The sequence below is a fragment of the Elgaria multicarinata genome, chromosome 15, assembly GCF_023053635.1.
Source record: "Elgaria multicarinata webbii isolate HBS135686 ecotype San Diego chromosome 15, rElgMul1.1.pri, whole genome shotgun sequence".
Lineage (NCBI taxonomy): Eukaryota > Metazoa > Chordata > Lepidosauria > Squamata > Anguidae > Elgaria > Elgaria multicarinata.
The window spans coordinates 6,631,402-6,647,947 of record NC_086185.1 but is presented as its reverse complement, the minus strand read 5'-3'; the positions used below and the strand labels follow the sequence as shown (position 1 = coordinate 6,647,947).

Sequence of the window (16,546 nt, the reverse complement as noted above, 5' to 3'; positions counted from 1 at the left end):
ACAATACCCCTGTGAATGCTAAAAATAAAACCCAGCCCTAATTTGTGCAGTTTCTGTCTTGTTTTCCTGCACTGCAGTCTTCAGCTGTTGTGCTTCACTCTCAACATCTCCAGGGAGGGAAAAGGAGTCAGATGATTACAGGAGATGGAGTCAAGGCACATAATTAAGCGGTCCCTCTGTACCTGGCCAGCTCAAGGTTTTATTTTCACAAGTAGACATGGTAACGTGATGTTTGCATCCTGACTTTGCCTTGCAGGCTTTCTGATACCTATTTTAGCTTTAAAGAAAGCCTAGCTTTTTGGCATGGGCATGTTTTCTTTTTTAATTATATCCCATTAGATCAGATGCATTGGTCTATCAAAGCCGACAACCATCGCTACAATAAAATTAGACAGGTGAAGCTATTGAAAACTTGGCAACAACCAGAACCACAAAGATGGTTTCAAAACAACACTGAGGAACCGGTCTTCAAAAGGCTTCTGCATATAATCTTTCCACAGTGCCACAATTTATAGGCTTAAGGGTGGAGCAATTTTGTCATTTTAACCCTGTTTGTCTAACTCAGCTAGGCAGCAACCGGGCTGTTTTGAAATGTAAATTGCTCGGCAAATCATATACTGTTAAGCATGATCATTTGCCATGACTCACTGGCACTCGTACAGGGGATTGATTTGCTGTAGAGATGGGTGGGTGACAGCATTACAACCACAAATTTTGCCCCACATATGAAAACACCAGTCTAGATTGTATGCTTATGAATGCCCTAAAGTCCATCCTGTGTATTGCGAAAGGGCTGCTTCTAGCTTTTGAATATGCAGCTCTACTGGAGGGCAAGTAACCACAGAATCACGGTTTTTCCTTCAACACACAATTGCTGCATGGTAAAGAGCCTTGTTTTGGTTCCTATAGAGGTAGGTCATTGAAGGAACTTGAGGCATAGCTCTCAGATGTAAAACTTCTGGGCTGTACTACTTTAGATCAGCCTTCCTCAACCTGGGGCGCTCCAGATGTGTTGGACTACACCTCCCAGAATGCCCCAGCTGGCTGGGGCATTCTGGGAGGTGCAGTCCAACACATCTGGAGCGCCCCAGGTTGAGGAAGGCTGCTTTAGATGGAAGCCACTGAACTACAAAACAACTTCCCTACTTTTAGAAAAAATAGGTCAGAGAACAGGTCTCTGACCTAGGAGTTATTAAATGGGTAGGATTTTGTTTTTGTATGGAAGGGCACTCAACCATGTAAACCTAGCTGCACCTGTTTGGAAGTTGGCCTACAGAATGGTACTTTAGTAATTGAGAAGATGGGGTGTTTATTACACTTTAGAAAATAGCCTGGTCTTTTCATTAGTTTACACTTGCAAGAGAACGGAAGCTGCAGAAATAATCCATAACTCACACACTTCGTAATATTAGTTCTTTATTGGACATTGCAAGATCAAAAAGGGGGGAAACAAAGTCTGCACACTTGTGGAATAACCATTGACGCTAAAGGGTAAAGGTGGCTGCCTGCAAGTTTTAAACAGCCCAGAAGGTGCTTTAATGGGCTGCAAACTTCACAACATGTACAAGGGGAGGTTGAGGAAACGCCTTTAGGTTCTGGAGCAAGACACTGTTCTTGCAGCAATACTTGCCACAACATAGCCTTTTGGCAACCTAAAGCAGGCTTTGCCTAGGCTCATAGGAAATTGGTTAATAAGCAAGCAGTCCAGCTTGAGAAGGCTTTTATGCAAAGTGGTACCAAAAAGCAAACTCAGAATAGGCAAATTGTATTTTAGAGCTGTCATTTCCTCGCGACAGCAGGATGAGCTTTCGTTGCCCCTCTTGTCACTAAATAATGGCTTGCGCTGGTCTTGTTTTATAAGCCTTCCTATTAGTTTGCCTCCCTGGCTATAATCCTAGGCACAATCACTAGTACATAAATTCCACTGAACTGTGGGACTTGTTTCCAACTAAACACATTGAAGACACTGCTGCAAGGCTGCATTTGGGCAAGTGGTTTGCTCTCCCTGCAGCCATTTTGTGCACTTTCATGTTGGGATCCACAGGGACTACAGTAAGGCTCTTGTGCCATATGCCTTTATGCAAGCCAGATCCATCCAATCAGAGGGCTCAAAGGTTTATAGCCTCTACTGTCAGAAACCGAATCAGAAGCTGCATTTTAGCATAAACTGGGGTCTTACTCCAGCATATCTGGAGAAGAGAATAATAAGGCGGATAGCAGTAGGGTGATGTTCAGTTTGCCACCTTATGGTTGACAGGCAGAATTTCACCTGGACTGAACACAAGGCAAAAAGAAAGGGTCAGCATCTACTCAAGAGAAGGACCTTAACACTGAAACTAACTTTTAATGAACAGGAGCAATTGTTGGCTTTTTAAAAGGCCATCTCTTTTCCGCCACAACCAAAACTCCGGTATCCTGGTCCTTTCAGTAGGGCAACTATGGGCAGAATTTTCCTTACATTAGATTACCTCCATGTAGAGAAAAATATATATACCAGCCTTCACAAACCTCCAGATGTGTCGGACTATGACACCCAATGGCCATGCTCCCTGGGGGGTGATGGGAGTAGCAGTCCAAAACATTTGGAGGCAACCGAGATGGCCATACAATGTGACTTACGTAGTGGAGTGCATATGCTTTTATTTTGCCACATGTACACCAGTCAAGCAGCTAGCATACAGCAGATGCTCAACATGTGTAGTGGTACCACACTTCACAAATGGATGGTGCACAGAAATCCTCTCCATGTAGGGAAGTGTGGCAGGTAAAGCACCCCTTAAAGACCAGACAGGAGGGTCAATTTTCCTGCATCCTTGTTACTAACTCAAATCAGTTACATTCCATGGAAATCCAAATTGGAGGCAAACGTATAGTGAATGGAAGGGAATGTATCGCCTCCACCCAAACATCCCGCATACTTCAAGGCAGAAGAAATCTCTTCTGGTGATCAAATGCCACTAGCAAAAAGAGCAACACCGTGCAGTGGAAAAACAAGTCAAACATGTTCAATTATTCAAAGAAGAACCCAGCTGATCTCCCATATCTGAACCAAACATTCTACCATTTGTTCCAATAAGACAGTGTACATATAAATGGACGGAGCTGAATCAACATGCTCCCTTAAGAGCAGAGAGTCAAGAAATGAACATTAAAAGAACTGAGCAGCCTTTTAGCATTTCAAGATGGACATCGTAAGCAGCACTTCCGACTTTTCTTTGCATGTACCTTGCCTGTTACAAGCCATATATTGGATATGCAGCTGCCCTTCGCTTTACAGCAACAATCCTGTTTCACAAGTGAGCGCAATACTGAGACCCTTCAGCCCTACTTTCAGTCGCTGAAACACCGCTCGGTGTGCGCAATAACCACAACATGCTACAAGTGGATGGAACTTCTTGTAAAATCTTCATGGGGTTACGGCTGACATGATTCAACACCCCCTTCCCTGGCGGCTGATTAGAAACCTCAGGGCAAGTTTTCTCTCAAAAATGGTCCACCTTACTTTAAAAGCTGTGAGCATTTCAGGAAGCGCAAGGATACTGACCAACCAACAAAGGAAGTGTTTGTCCCCTTGGCAATTTGGGTTTAATGCCCACTTGAGAACTTGTGTCAGTCTGAATAGCTCTTCATATCATATCGTGGCCACATTACTTCAAGTCAAAGTGCCAAAGACATGAAAGTAACACAATCATCATTGTCTTCTGTGAAGGATTAGAGGAAAGGCAGGGGAGAAAGAGAAAGGACGGACACAAAGCACCTCCAGCCACTTCCTCAGCATACAAGAAAACAGTACAAGCAAATACCCCCTCTTCTGTGCTTATCTGTTGCATTAAAACCATCATCTGCTATTTGGTAATACGGAATTTGTTTTAAGTGAATCAACCGCATAGTGTTTTAATGGATGAAAGGTAAAATGTATTATTTCACAGCATAATTCTAGCAATAATTTACACTGTTTGCCAATTCACAATTCAGTCATTGTCATTAACAGTGTTCAAAGAAGGTCCTTTTTTTAATATATTTATATATTTATATATATACTTTATAAAGTCTGGAAGATCAATATAAATACTGCTCCAGAAATTAAAAAAAAAGTGTTTACATCCCCAACTCCAATATTATAGCTCAGTGTCCTGTTCTATTTTTAGTATCATCTGTAAAAATCTTTTAACGGCGGAGAGGTTCAAGTTTTCGCAACTTCAGCGATGCGCTGGACGACAAAGCATCCTGATTGGAGGAAGAATGGACAGTGTCTGGGGATTGGAATAATACTCTGCCCCGGTGATTAAATACATAAAAGGATGGATGGTTCCTTAATGTATCAAATGTCCTTAAATGAGAGAGAAACAGAAAGGAGAGAGTGGAATTAATATTGAGTCATAACAGTTAATTGACAAACAGCTCATTTTGGAAATAGTGGATTCTAGACGCTGAACTATTGTAAAAGCGCCATAACCAACATTACCTATAGATGTTTTTGGGATCTGCCACAAATTCTTAGGTCACATCTCAACTCTATACCCTCCCTTCAAATAGTGCCCTTAGGTAGAAGGTGCAGCAAGAGTAAAGAAAGGAACAGCACTGACACCTTACAGGGGAGGAAGAATGTTGTTGTGAGACCCACGATGCTTACAAATGAGGTGGCACTGCTATGGAACTAAGCCAAGGAGCTAGGGAGTTGCATATTACCTCCAACCATAGAGGTTTAGTATAGCCATCATGACTAATAGCCATTAACAGACCTATTCTAGGGTGATACCATGCAAAGAACAAATTCCTTGTAACTTTGCTGTGCATGAGGGGGAAATACGGCAGGTTGCAGCTTTTCACTCCAGCAGCACCATGCAATGATAAACAGCAGCCACCAAATCCTCCTCTAATAGGGTAACAGAAGAAAATGGGCTCTCCTACTTAAGTGGTTTTGAAAGGTGGGGGGTGGGGAAAAGTAGGAAGCAATGAAGTACGGAAAGTGGTAAGGCGGGGGAGAGAAAGGCAAAAACATACTTATTTTTTAGCTCTGAAGTGGCATCCATGTCTTTGAATTCTCCTGCAATATGTACTATCCCATAACAGGTAACCGCAAAGGCCAACAGCGTCTGAAGAACTATCTATAACAGATCAAAAAGAAAAAGAATACAGCACCTGAGTCTCTTAAGTAAATACCTCTAAAGAAATCCTCTCTCTTGTTTGATCTGAACTACCCATGTTCACTGAGCTTTCCAAGCTGGGAACTCCCAGGGCTTCTGAAATGTGCAATGCAGTAGACCGAGTCCTAGTTTTGGGCATGAAATGCCTCAGGCTGTTTATGTGGTGGCATAGGGTATGAACATGGGCATTATTTTGCAACCGTACCTATCTTCCAAGACTCAATAATATGGGGGAAAAATAACTGGATAAAATGTATTACAGTGTTACTTAAACTGATTCGTAAACTTAACTCTCTCTCTGAGTTTAAGGCAGCTGTAAGACTAGTCTTTTCAGGCAGGCCTACCTAGATGAATGTGAAACCAAGAATTTTTAAGATGATGTTGATTTGTTGTACTAATGCTGTTCCCCGCCTCGATCCAAAGGGAGAGGCGGGTAAGAAATCAATAAATGTATTATTATTATTTATTAGGATTAGTATAGTGAAGATTACAACAGCTCCAGACAAACAAATGCTGGGCAAATACCAGAAGGAGCAGGATGTTTCCTTTCCAGTGCATGGGGAACAAAAGCTAAGGCTTCCTGAGTACTAACTGGAAACTGGGGGGAGTTCTAAAGAGATGATTCTATGGCAGGTGGGAAGATGCTGAATTTAGGACGTTTTAATCTCAAGCACAGTGCAATGGCTACATGACTCAAGATTTGAAGTACTAGATTATGGGAAAGAACGTGGAGGCACAAGCAGCTCAAATTCAGCTGGTGGAAACGGCAGAGTGAACAAAAAACAGAGATCAAGTAATACAGGGCAGCACTTTCACAAGTCAGTCAAATTGACCCATTCGTCCATGAACTCAGGTTGTTCGCATGCTAACTTTATTGCAAATAAACTAGTTTAAATGCAGATATATCATTTTACAGATCATAGTCAAGCCTTTATTTTCATCACCGGAATAGAAAAAATGTACAACTTACATCTATCGGCAAGGTTTCATCTTCCTTTTCTGTTAACCTCATATAGGAACGATCTGCAAAATAAAGACATGCTGGTAAATAGTTTTGATTTCCTATGTTATGTCCACAGAGCCCACAAAGGGACCACACTGCTGGATTTTCTATCAGCACCACCACAGAGGAAGACCACCTCATGTTGGTTCCCACAGAGCAGCCTCCCCAACCTGGTGCCCTCCAGATGCTTTGGACTTCAACTCCAAGCATCCCTAACCATTGGCCATGCTGGTTGGGTCTGCTTTGGACTTCAACTCCAAGCATCCCTAACCATTGGCCATGCTGGTTGGGTCTGATGGGAGCTAAAGTCCAAAACATCTGGAAGGCACCAGGTTAGGGAAGGATACCATAGTGTCTCGTTCGAGCTGTATTAATCTGATCTTTAAAGCCTGCCTTGATGAATAAAAGTGCTCAACTCATCTCCACAATGCACAGTGGGACAAATGCATCCAACAGGCACAACCAAGTAATCAAAACAGTTACTGATAGTTCTCCAAGAAGCAGATCCAAGGCCGCATGTTAATTTAGCTCAGGGCTGCAGTACCTGTGGATCTCCAAGTGTTGTTGGACTCCAACTGTCAATCATCTCTGACCACTGGCTATGCTGGCTGGGGCTGATGGAAGCTGTAGTTGTGGCTGGAAGGCCACAGGTTCCCCACCTCTGATCTATCTTATCACAATTTCAGGGGTTTCCCCAGAAACCCGTTGCCCCAGGAAACACTTTTGGCCTTCTGCTAGAGGTTGCTTAAATCAGCACAGCGTAATTATGTTAGCGCTCGTGCTCCATTGGATACTGCCCACCGCTAGCTGAAAGGGCACATCACAACATAATGTGACTTGGACTTTTCATACTGGCAGTCGCATCTAGAGACCAGTTAAGCTGAAGCAAAAAGAGAGCCACAATCTGTTCTCTATCATCTGAGACTGTAGGACAAAAAACAATGGGCTTAAGTTTACAGGAAGGCAGATTTCGGTTGAACATCAGGAAAAACTTCCTAACACACAATGGAACCAACTGCCTAGTGAGATAGTGGGCTCTCTGTCACTGGAGGTATTCAAGCAGAGACTGGATAGCTATCTGTCAGGGGTGCTTTAAACTGGATTCCTGTGCAGGGGGTTGGACTGATGGCAGAAATGGCTCCTCTCACTTCTATGATCCTATAAATTTGGACAAATTTGCAGTGTAACTCCAGAACTAAGCTGGAAGAGCTAGAATGAGTATAGATGCATCACGGCTACAGCAGTAGTTAACTCCTGTCATAAGCTAAGGAGCATGCACAAATACTTACAGTCAGGGTGACAGCCTAGTAGTGCTATTTTAACTTTTTCATTCCAACAGTGTGCAAGGGAACATACATACCAGAAATGACAGTCTCTTACCCACAGATTATAAACTATGTGTAAGTAAGAAGACACAGATGGGAGGAATTCACCTCACTTGCCTTTAATTCAGGAACTTTATAGGCTGGGGACACAGAGTTCTAAACTTAGGGAAAGTACCTGTCCATGAGATCAATGTTTGGCAGTGTGCCAACTATCCAGCCATAACACTCCATCTCGTGATATAATTCCAGAATGGGCCCATGAAATTATCAGCTCAGTCAGACAAAACCTCAACAAATTTACTCCGTCTTTATGAAAACTGGATTGTTATCAACAACTTATCCATCACACATTTCAGAAGTGGGCGGTCAGGATCAATGCAACACACTGCACCAGATGTTACGTCTTAATACTTAGCAAACCTGGCTAATGTTTTCTAGGCTTGGTATGGGGTCAGCTAACTTTGCTAAATGAACATTTCTAGAAGGTTGTCTCAACCCACTGAGCTTAGCACTCTTATTCCTTTACACCCCAATCCAGACAAACATAGGCCCTGTTCAGAAGACACCTTAAACAACAGTTTTAACCATGGTGGTTAAGCCAGAAAGCCAGGCTGTGGTGATATAATCATGACACCATGCATTGGTAAGCAGTCTGCTGCCACAAATGTCTTAATAAATAAAATAAAATATTTCACATCACCTGAAGCTTCTAGATGCTCTTCAAGGGTAGCCCCACATAGAGCACATTGCAATAGCCTAACCATGATGTAACGAAAGCATGGATAACAGTTGCTAGATCAGACTGACTCAGGGACGAATGCAGCCGTCAGACTAAATGTAATAAGGCAAAGACGCTCCTTGCTACCACTGTCACCCGAGAATGTAAGGACAGGGTAGGATCCAGGAGCACAGTTAGTCCCACTCAACCCAATGGGGCTTCCCTCTCGGAAGGAAAAACAGGGGTGTGTGTGGGGGTAAGATTACACTGTGAACCAATTAAGACAGGCTTCCCCAACCTGGTGTTCCTCAGAAGTTTTGGACTACAGCTCGCAGGATTCCTGACAACTGGCCATATGGCTGGGGCTGATGGGAGTTGAAGTGCAACACCTCTTGGAGGGCACCAGGTGGGTGAAGCACCCAAAAGTCGCTGCTTCTCTGCTGTATTTAGTTTTCAAGCTTGCGACAGGTCACTTCCAGTGCATCTGCGAACCGCGATATTGATCTCATTTTTAAATCTTTCTTGAAACGTTTCTTTTCTCAAAAGCTTATAATCCGTAGTGTGACGATACTAGTTTTTATTATTAGTTTTATTGTCCCCCATGCGGGTTGGCCTTTCCCCTCTCTGTTTGTTTTGTTATTTTAGAATGTGAGCCATATGGCAGGGTGTTTTGTATTCTGTTTTATTTTGTTCTGTTGATGGTCCTATATAAATAAATATTAATAATAATAACTGATTTGACCCAAATCAGTATTTCTCATTATGTCCTTTTACAATGCAGCAAGTATTGAAAGATGGGATCCACCAGGTTACGTTATCTTCATGCTCGACTCCCTCTTTGCTCTATATCTGGACATTTATGAATGACTGCTTCTAGGTTTGTTTGGTAAGGGCTTGCCTTTGAAAAAGAGGTCTCCTAGCCTGGTTCCCCTTCGGACGTTTTGGACTAAAATCCCCAGGATTCTTGACCACTGGCCATGCTGGCTGGGGCTGATGGGAGTTGAAGTGCAACACCTCTGGGAGGGCGCACCAGGTTGGGGGGGGGGGAAAGAAGGCTGTTTTAAGGTCCCAAAAGGCTGCTGCTGCTACAACCGACGAGGAAGGCGCGCCCCAACACCCGCACCCCCTATATCCAAGCCAGAAGCCCCCTCCCACACCCGCCAGGCCGCCCCTCGGCCCGCATTCGCTTCTCGGCACCCGTCTCTCCTGAGGAGGAACGTGGAGGGAGCGGGGCCCAGGCCCGAAGCCTGCCTAGACGTCCCCCCCTTCGCCGGGGGAGGAGAGAAGGGGAGAGGAGGGTGTCACTCACGCTGCGCGGCGGAGAAGGCCGCGTGCGCCAGGGCGAAGAGCCCGACCCCGACCAGCCCTTTCCACAGCGAGGCGGCCGCCATCATCCGCCCTCCTCCCTCAGCCACCGCCGGGGCTGCGCATGCGCACGGCGGACTCAGGCGAGAGCGGGACGAGAAAGAGGGGGTTGGGTGCGACAGGAAAAGCCTGAGCCGCTCGGCGCGCTGGGATGGCGTCACGGACGGGCGATGTCGGCCCGCGCGCGCGCTTGTGGGCGGAGCCTGAAAAAAACAGGCCTAAGTCGGCGAAAGAAGAGGGCGGGGCTGCTGGTGGCGCAATCCTAGAAGAGGGGCGGGGCTAAGGCGCGTCCGGCTGTGGTTGGAGCACCCGCCCTTCGCGCGCTCAAACTCCCCTCATCTTCTGAGGCGATTTTTGGCGCTTCTTCTCCCCCGCTCCCCCATCTCCTCAGCGAAGGTGTGGAAAAGGCCGCCCGCCTCGTGAGTGAGGCGGAGAAGGCCAGGGCGGGGCTCTCGCCTCCTCTTTCCTCAGCGCCCCTCAGGACTAATGAAATAAACGTCGAAGCAGCGATTCATAAACGTCCACATTTAAAGCAAAGAGTGGCATCAGTCATGAAAACAGTGTGACACCCAATAGTTTCAGACTTCCAGTGCTGTATAACAATATACTGAGAAAAACTGATTTGTATATTGTCATACAGCTGATGACGAGTCTCTACAACAAAGAGAAAGTCCCATCGTCTAAGATACATGTCAACTGGGCTGCAATCTTGCACCCGCTTAATTCGGAGCGAGCCCCATTGATCTAACTTCTTATAAGGCAGTTTCCAAGCTTCCCATGAGTTTTGTACCTCTTGCATTTTAGGGGCTTTTGATCTGTTACATATACATGAATGTATATATAGAGAAAAATGTATCTGCTCACAGAATAAGTTAGCACCTCTGGCCCACAGCCCGTTGCTGGGCTAATAAGGCACCTCAAAGGCTCTTGGTTTTGGTTTTAATGAAAAGTCTGGTTTTAGTAGAGGGGAAAAAAGCTTTATAATCTCTAAAGGATTTGCACTGGGACTAGTACATTTTTTTTTTTAAAAAAAAACACCTTTTTATTGAAATCCTTTTAGGTTTATATACAAGTAGTAGGGTGGCCGGTTGTCCCACTTTGTATAGGACACTTCCATATTTGAAGCTGACTAAGGGCAGGCTAGCCCAAGTCCTGTTTAAAGATAAAGGCCTGGTTCAGACAACACGCTAAACCATGCTGCTTAACCACAAAATGGTTAAGAGAATGTATTAACCTTAATGCATTTCATTAACCATTTTTTGGTTAAGCAGCATAGTTTCTCGTGTTGTCTGAACCAGGCCAGAGTTAAGGGCAAACTCTGGAGTTGAAGTTGGCCATTAGCAGGAACTTCCTTGAGAATATTGTATTTCTATTTAAATTGTAGTTATCATTTCTAAAAAACATATAAATGAGCATATGTAAACGTTATGCCAAATGGGTGGTTTTTTGTCCTCTTTTGGCAATGCCTAAGTGGCCATCCTAGTCATACAACAAAAATAGGAAACAAAAAAATAAACTGTTCTGTTAGTCTCGGTATTATTTAACATTTAGAATGAATTTGGAGTCAAATGAACAAAAAAGTACTCATTTGTGGGTGGCACCAACTTATTCATAAAGTTATCTCTAAGGGGTTGCTATTATTAAGGTTGTGAAAAGTTGTAGGACTTTTTTCCTGTCTAAACATGCATAGGATTGGACCCTAAAATATCAAGAGTATAGCAGTTGTGGAAAAGGAAAATTCCATGCCAAGGATGATTGAAAAAGGAATTGAAAATAAAACTGCCAGTATCATAATGCCATTATATAAACAGATGGTATGGTTGCATTTCAAACAGCTCTTTGGTATTCTCTCAAAAAGAATATCATAGCATTGGAAAGGGTGCAGAAAAAGGCAACTATTAACCTAGGGTTGTTTGGAACTTTTTAATTTATAAAATTAAACAGGAGCAAGAACATAATATAGGTTAATAGGATTATGATTTATGGAGAAAGTGAATAGTCATCTTCCCCTCTTGTGATACTAGAATTTGGGGTCTTCCAATAAAATTAAAACTAGATTCAGGACAAACAAAAGAAAGTACTTTTTCAGACAGTACTTAAGGTATGGAATTCACAGGTGTGGTGAGGCTACTGGATTACAGATAGCCTTTTAAAAAGGTTAGCCATGATGTCATTGCAGGTACAAACTAGATGTGACCAGAATAAAAGCTTTTCAACTAAATTTTAGAATGTTTTTAGGATGTTTTAAAGATATTTTAATCATGTATGGTATGTTTTTAATCAGTTTTTAATGTGTTTTATATTCATTGTTGTTCTCCGCCTCGATCCAAGTGGAGAGGCGGGTAAGAATTTTTTATTATTATTACTATTATTATTTTATAAACATGTTGAGGAAGGAAAGTCAACAGACAAGTTTGTAGAAAAGTGTGTTTTATTTATATCATACCGGAAGACAAACTTCAGTGATAAGGTCGGCCATTTCACTTGTGTAATGATGCTGACCTAAAAAGGCCCTTGTTCTGTGATGTAGTAGAGCTCTACTTATATTATGGCCTTCAGCCCTAGCTGAAATATCTGCACTGACAAACCAATTATTCTTTGTCTACTCCACACCATCTCATTTTGAAAATGTCAAATGCTTTATTTTTCTTGGCCTTTGGCTCAAATGCCAAGTTATTAGAGCAACCACATCCTCAGACTGTATGTCTTGATAACTGGTCAGATATGCTTGTGGGTTCTTTAAATGCAGCTAGGTACGTCCGGGAAATATACTGCGTTTAAGGAGCTCTTTTAGTACGCTTCTTTTTCAGCTCGCTATTTGCGTCCTGGCCCCATTCAGACAACACGCTAAACCATGCAGCATGGTTTAGCGTGTTGTCTGAACGGGGCCGATGTAAATTAGTAAGCAAAGTTAAAACAAACCATGCATATTGTTAATTTTACGTTTTTATCACACTCCTGCCCATAGGTGTGTGCAGCATATTGTGTTAGGGTGTGCACCCAGGGATTATTATTTTTAAAGGCGAACATTTTTTTTAACTCTCAACCATAGTAAGGAGAGTGGTGTAGAACAACTGTGCAGACAAATTTCTGACCTACAATAGTTTTTTTGGTGTGGTGATGGAGCAGCCGGAGGATCGTTCTGCTGCATGTGGATCCCCCTCTGGATCCCTACTCAGTGGCCCCCTCAATCCATGCTTATTGCTTGAGACAGTAGGGTATGCCTGGACACACCTGGCACACCCCTTGCGCACGCCTATGCTCCTGCCATGTTTAACGTTAGCCTAAAAGATATGCTGTGCTAGCAATTTCCATGTGTTTTAACTTTTTCGGGTGTGGATTGGGTTTGGCTGTAGAGTAGCAATCCTAATAATCCTGGAAGCAAACTTAGGGTGCAATCCTAGGCATGTTTAGACAGGGGGAAAATGTCCTACAACTTCCAGCATTCTCCATCCAGCATGGCTGGGGCATTGTGGAAGCCTTAGGACTTTTTTGTTCTGTCTAAACATGCCTAGGATTGCATTCTTATTTGTAACTGCTTTCAAAAAACCCAACTGGACTGGGATGTAAAGCAGCAAGCACCACACACAGGCCGGCAGCTCAACCCTTTCCACCTTTCCTTGGGAGTAAATCCTTTTGATTCGAATGGGAAGCTGCCATTGCCTGCATGCTCACCCGTGAACTCGGCGGGACTCCCTTCTGAGTAAACGTGCGCAGCATGGGCAACCGTAGTGGGGACTGCAAATAAGGCCTGTTAGAATCGGCAGGGTTCCACAACGCATAGTTAAATCATGGAACTCACAACCACAAGATGAAGTGATGGCCACCAATTTGGATGGCTTTAAAAGGGGGTTGGATAAATTCTTGGAGGAGAAGGCTACCAAGGGCTACTAGCCCTGATGGTTATTTATGTGCTACCTCCACTATCCGAGGCAGTAAGCCTGTGTGCACCAGTTGCTGGGGAACATGGGTGGGAGGGTGCTATTGCACCATATCCTGCTTGTTCATCGCTGGCCGATGGCTGGTTGGCCACTGTGTGAGCAGAGTGCTGGACTAGATGCACCCTTGGTCTGACCCAGCATCAGGGCACTTTCATTATGTTCCTTCCCAAGAAAGAGGGAAGACTTGGGGTTGTTGTTGTTTTAAAGCCGCGGGCCTAAGCAGCGACGAGTCTGGTGGCAAGCACTTCCTTTGTAAGGTGACCATATGAAAAGGAGGACAGGGCTCCTGTATCTTTAACAGAAGCATAGAAAAGGGAATTTCAGCAGGTGTCATTTGTATACATAGAGAACCTGCACTGGTGAAATCCCCTCTTCATCACAACAGTTAAAGCTGCAGGAGCTATACTAGAGTGACCAGAGGGCAGGGCACCTGCTGCTTTAACTGTTATGATGAAGAGGGAATTTCACCAGGTTCTTCATATATACAAATGACACCTGCTGAAATTCCCTGTTCAGTACAACTGTTAAAGATACAGGAGCCCTGTCCTCTTTTCATAGGGTCACCCTATTCCCATGCAAACGCAGCCCCGCGGGGTTGGCCTCCCTGGAGCAGGGCTCGGTTTCCGGAGGATCGGGGCGGCCTTGCTCCCTGTGCGCCTTGCCGGCCGCGCCTGCGCGCCCCTCCTCCTCCTCCTCCTCTCCAAGGCCCCGGTAGTGGCGCCGCCTCCCTCCTCCTCCTCCGCCGCCGCCGCCGCCTCCTACTCCACTCCCGACTGTGGGTAGAGCAGAGGAGGAGCGAGCCGGTGGGTGCCCGAGCAATGGCCACCTTGGCCCAGCTGCTGCCGCTGCCGCGGCGGTGGTGGCGCTGCGGCCGCCAGGGAGGGTCCCCGGGGCGCCCCGAGTGCCCCCAGCAACAGCGGCTGCTGGGGCTGCTGCTGTTGGCGATGGCCGGGCTGGGCGCCCGCTCGGGGTCAGGAGCGCAGGCGGAGTCCCTGTCGCCGGGAGCGCGGCCCGTGGCCCTGGAGGAGGAGATCGTGTCCGAGAAGGCGGCCGAAGCGAGCCACCGGCAGGACAGCGCCAACCTGCTCATCTTCATCCTCCTGCTCACCCTCACCATCCTCACCATCTGGCTGTTCAAGCACCGCCGCGCGCGCTTCCTCCACGAGACTGGCCTGGCCATGATCTACGGTGAGTGAGTGAGTGAGCGAGCGATCGAGCCTGCCAGCCCGCGCCTGCTCCTCCCGAGCAAACCCGTCTCCAAAGCCCCCCCAGCAGCCCCGAGCCCAGCACCCCGCCTTTTGCCCTGAAGGACCCGCCCACTGCTACCAGCTAGGAACAGAGGAAGCTGCCCTCCTGGGTCCAGCTAGCCCCGTGTTGTCGGCACTGATGGGCAGCAGCAGGGCCTCCAGGAAGGGCCCTTTTCTAGCTCTCTCTGGAGATGCTGTCAGTGTCAGGGATTGAACTTGGGACCTTCTGCATGCAGCGCTGGTGCTTTTATCGCCGAACTATGGTCCCTTCCCCTCTGCTGTTGAGCCATCCTTGTGGCTGCCCTGTTTTTAATTGCACCCTGTGGTTTAGGGTGCAATCCTATGCATGTCCAGACAGAAAAATGTCTTATAACTCCCAGCATTCCCAAGCTAGCATGGCTGGTTGGGGGATGCTGGGAGTTGTAGGACTTTCCCACTCCTGTCAAAACATGCATCTTTAGAGACCATCTACCCAGTCCCTATCCTTGGAGCCCACGATTTAGAGAGAAGCCCACTGGTCCGTTTCTAGGCATCCCACAATTTAGATAAGGCCTTTGAAGTCCGCTGTGTCACTCGCCCACTGGACACGTATGTGCATCTATATATCCAGAAGCTTTATTGTGTACTTCATGCACCTGATGAAGTACGTGACCGTACAAAAGCTCAGGCAACAATGCATTTATTAATCAAGGTACCACAATACTCGTTGTGGTTTACCTATGTTCAGAAGCAGTTGATCTTGCTGAGTGTAAATTACAGGTAGGGCTATTGTTTTCAGGCTATTTTGTGAGCTTTCAAGACAAGGTATTTTGCTGGCTCCTGTCAGGAACAGAATGCTGGAGAGGAAGGATATTTGGTTCTATCTGATACAGCTCGTGTTACATTCTTGCTAAACCACCTTTCTGTTTACTTTATCTATCATTCACACAATGGTGCAAAATCTACCTATCCACCCTTTGCATTCTGTCATCAAAAGACGTGTGAGGACCTCTTCTAGACTTTAGAAGAGGCCGGCCAAGCACTTTAAGAACTAGACAGAGCAACTTTTATTATAGAAATGCAGGGCTCTGAAATGTTGGGTTGTCACTGTCAACCTCTGCAACCGTGAAGAAATTGGTCTCTTACTTCACTTAGTACTGAGTTTCCTTGATGTATATCTACTCAACAACTGCTTCCACCCAAAACTGAGTGCTAGACCTCATCTTTATCTTGAAGTTGAGGCCTACATATCATCAGCCACCTCCCATCCGTCTCATGCCTTCACCTGCTTTGTGCTTACATTGGCCCCAAGAACCTTTAGCATCTCCCAACTATTCAGTCCCACCTCCTAAGTCAACTCTACCTTTTCAGAGACTACTATGTCACTTACAGTTAATTCAGTCTACCTGATGCTGAATTCATATATGTTTCATCTGAAGCTAAATTCTGACAAGCTTAATGTACGATGTAAATCTTCTTTTTAATTATTTTTTCCCCTGTGGGTAGTTTATGGTCTTTGGGTAGTAATGCAGCACCTTTGTTAAATTTATCCATCTGTGTGTGTGTTTTTCTCCAAAAGCCCCACCATAGGTTTGAGTTAGCGAACTGGTCTCTTCATGGTGGCCATATCTGTTAGGGAGGATGTTTGTAGCGTAATTACAGCCTGATCCTATTAGTGTTTACTTAGAAACAAGCCCACTGAGTTTAAGAGACTCACTCCCAAGTAAGTGTGCATAGGATTGCAGCTCTAACACTATTCAGGGTGTGTTAGAACCTTTATCTCAATTATCCTCACCACCAATAATGTGAGGAACCTATCTT

General features: G+C 45.1%; 2 protein-coding genes across 2 annotated transcripts in view; one reads left to right on the top strand and one right to left on the bottom strand.

Moving 5' to 3' along the window:
* Positions 1 to 1,403: 1,403 nt before the first annotated feature.
* MMGT1 (membrane magnesium transporter 1) lies at positions 1,404 to 14,616 on the bottom strand. The gene is made up of 5 exons (XM_063142050.1): positions 14,326 to 14,616; positions 9,503 to 9,761; positions 6,118 to 6,170; positions 5,005 to 5,108; positions 1,404 to 4,330 (listed from the first exon to the last, which is right to left on the bottom strand). The coding sequence occupies exons 1-5, from the start codon at positions 14,614 to 14,616 to the stop codon at positions 4,168 to 4,170; spliced, it is 870 nt and encodes a 289-aa protein (XP_062998120.1). The 3' UTR covers positions 1,404 to 4,167.
* SLC9A6 (solute carrier family 9 member A6) overlaps positions 14,488 to 16,546 on the top strand; it is a 32,620-nt gene continuing 30,561 nt past the window's right edge. Inside the window, exon 1 of the mRNA XM_063142106.1 lies at positions 14,488 to 14,687. Coding sequence (XP_062998176.1) covers positions 14,678 to 14,687 — 10 coding nt within the window. The 5' untranslated portion in view covers positions 14,488 to 14,677. The remainder of the gene's footprint in view (positions 14,688 to 16,546) is intronic.

Bases quoted from the DNA above. Each gene is read 5' to 3' on its own strand.
- MMGT1 (XM_063142050.1), bottom strand. From the start codon at position 14,616: ATGGTGAGGGTGAGCAGGAGGATGAAGATGAGCAGGTTGGCGCTGTCC. The intron at 5,109-6,117 runs GTAAGTTGTACA...GATCTGTTATAG, and splicing joins ATGAAACCTTGCCGATAGAT to ATAGTTCTTCAGACGCTGTT. The intron at 4,331-5,004 runs GTATGTTTTTGC...CTCTCATTTAAG, and splicing joins ACTTCAGAGCTAAAAAATAA to GACATTTGATACATTAAGGA.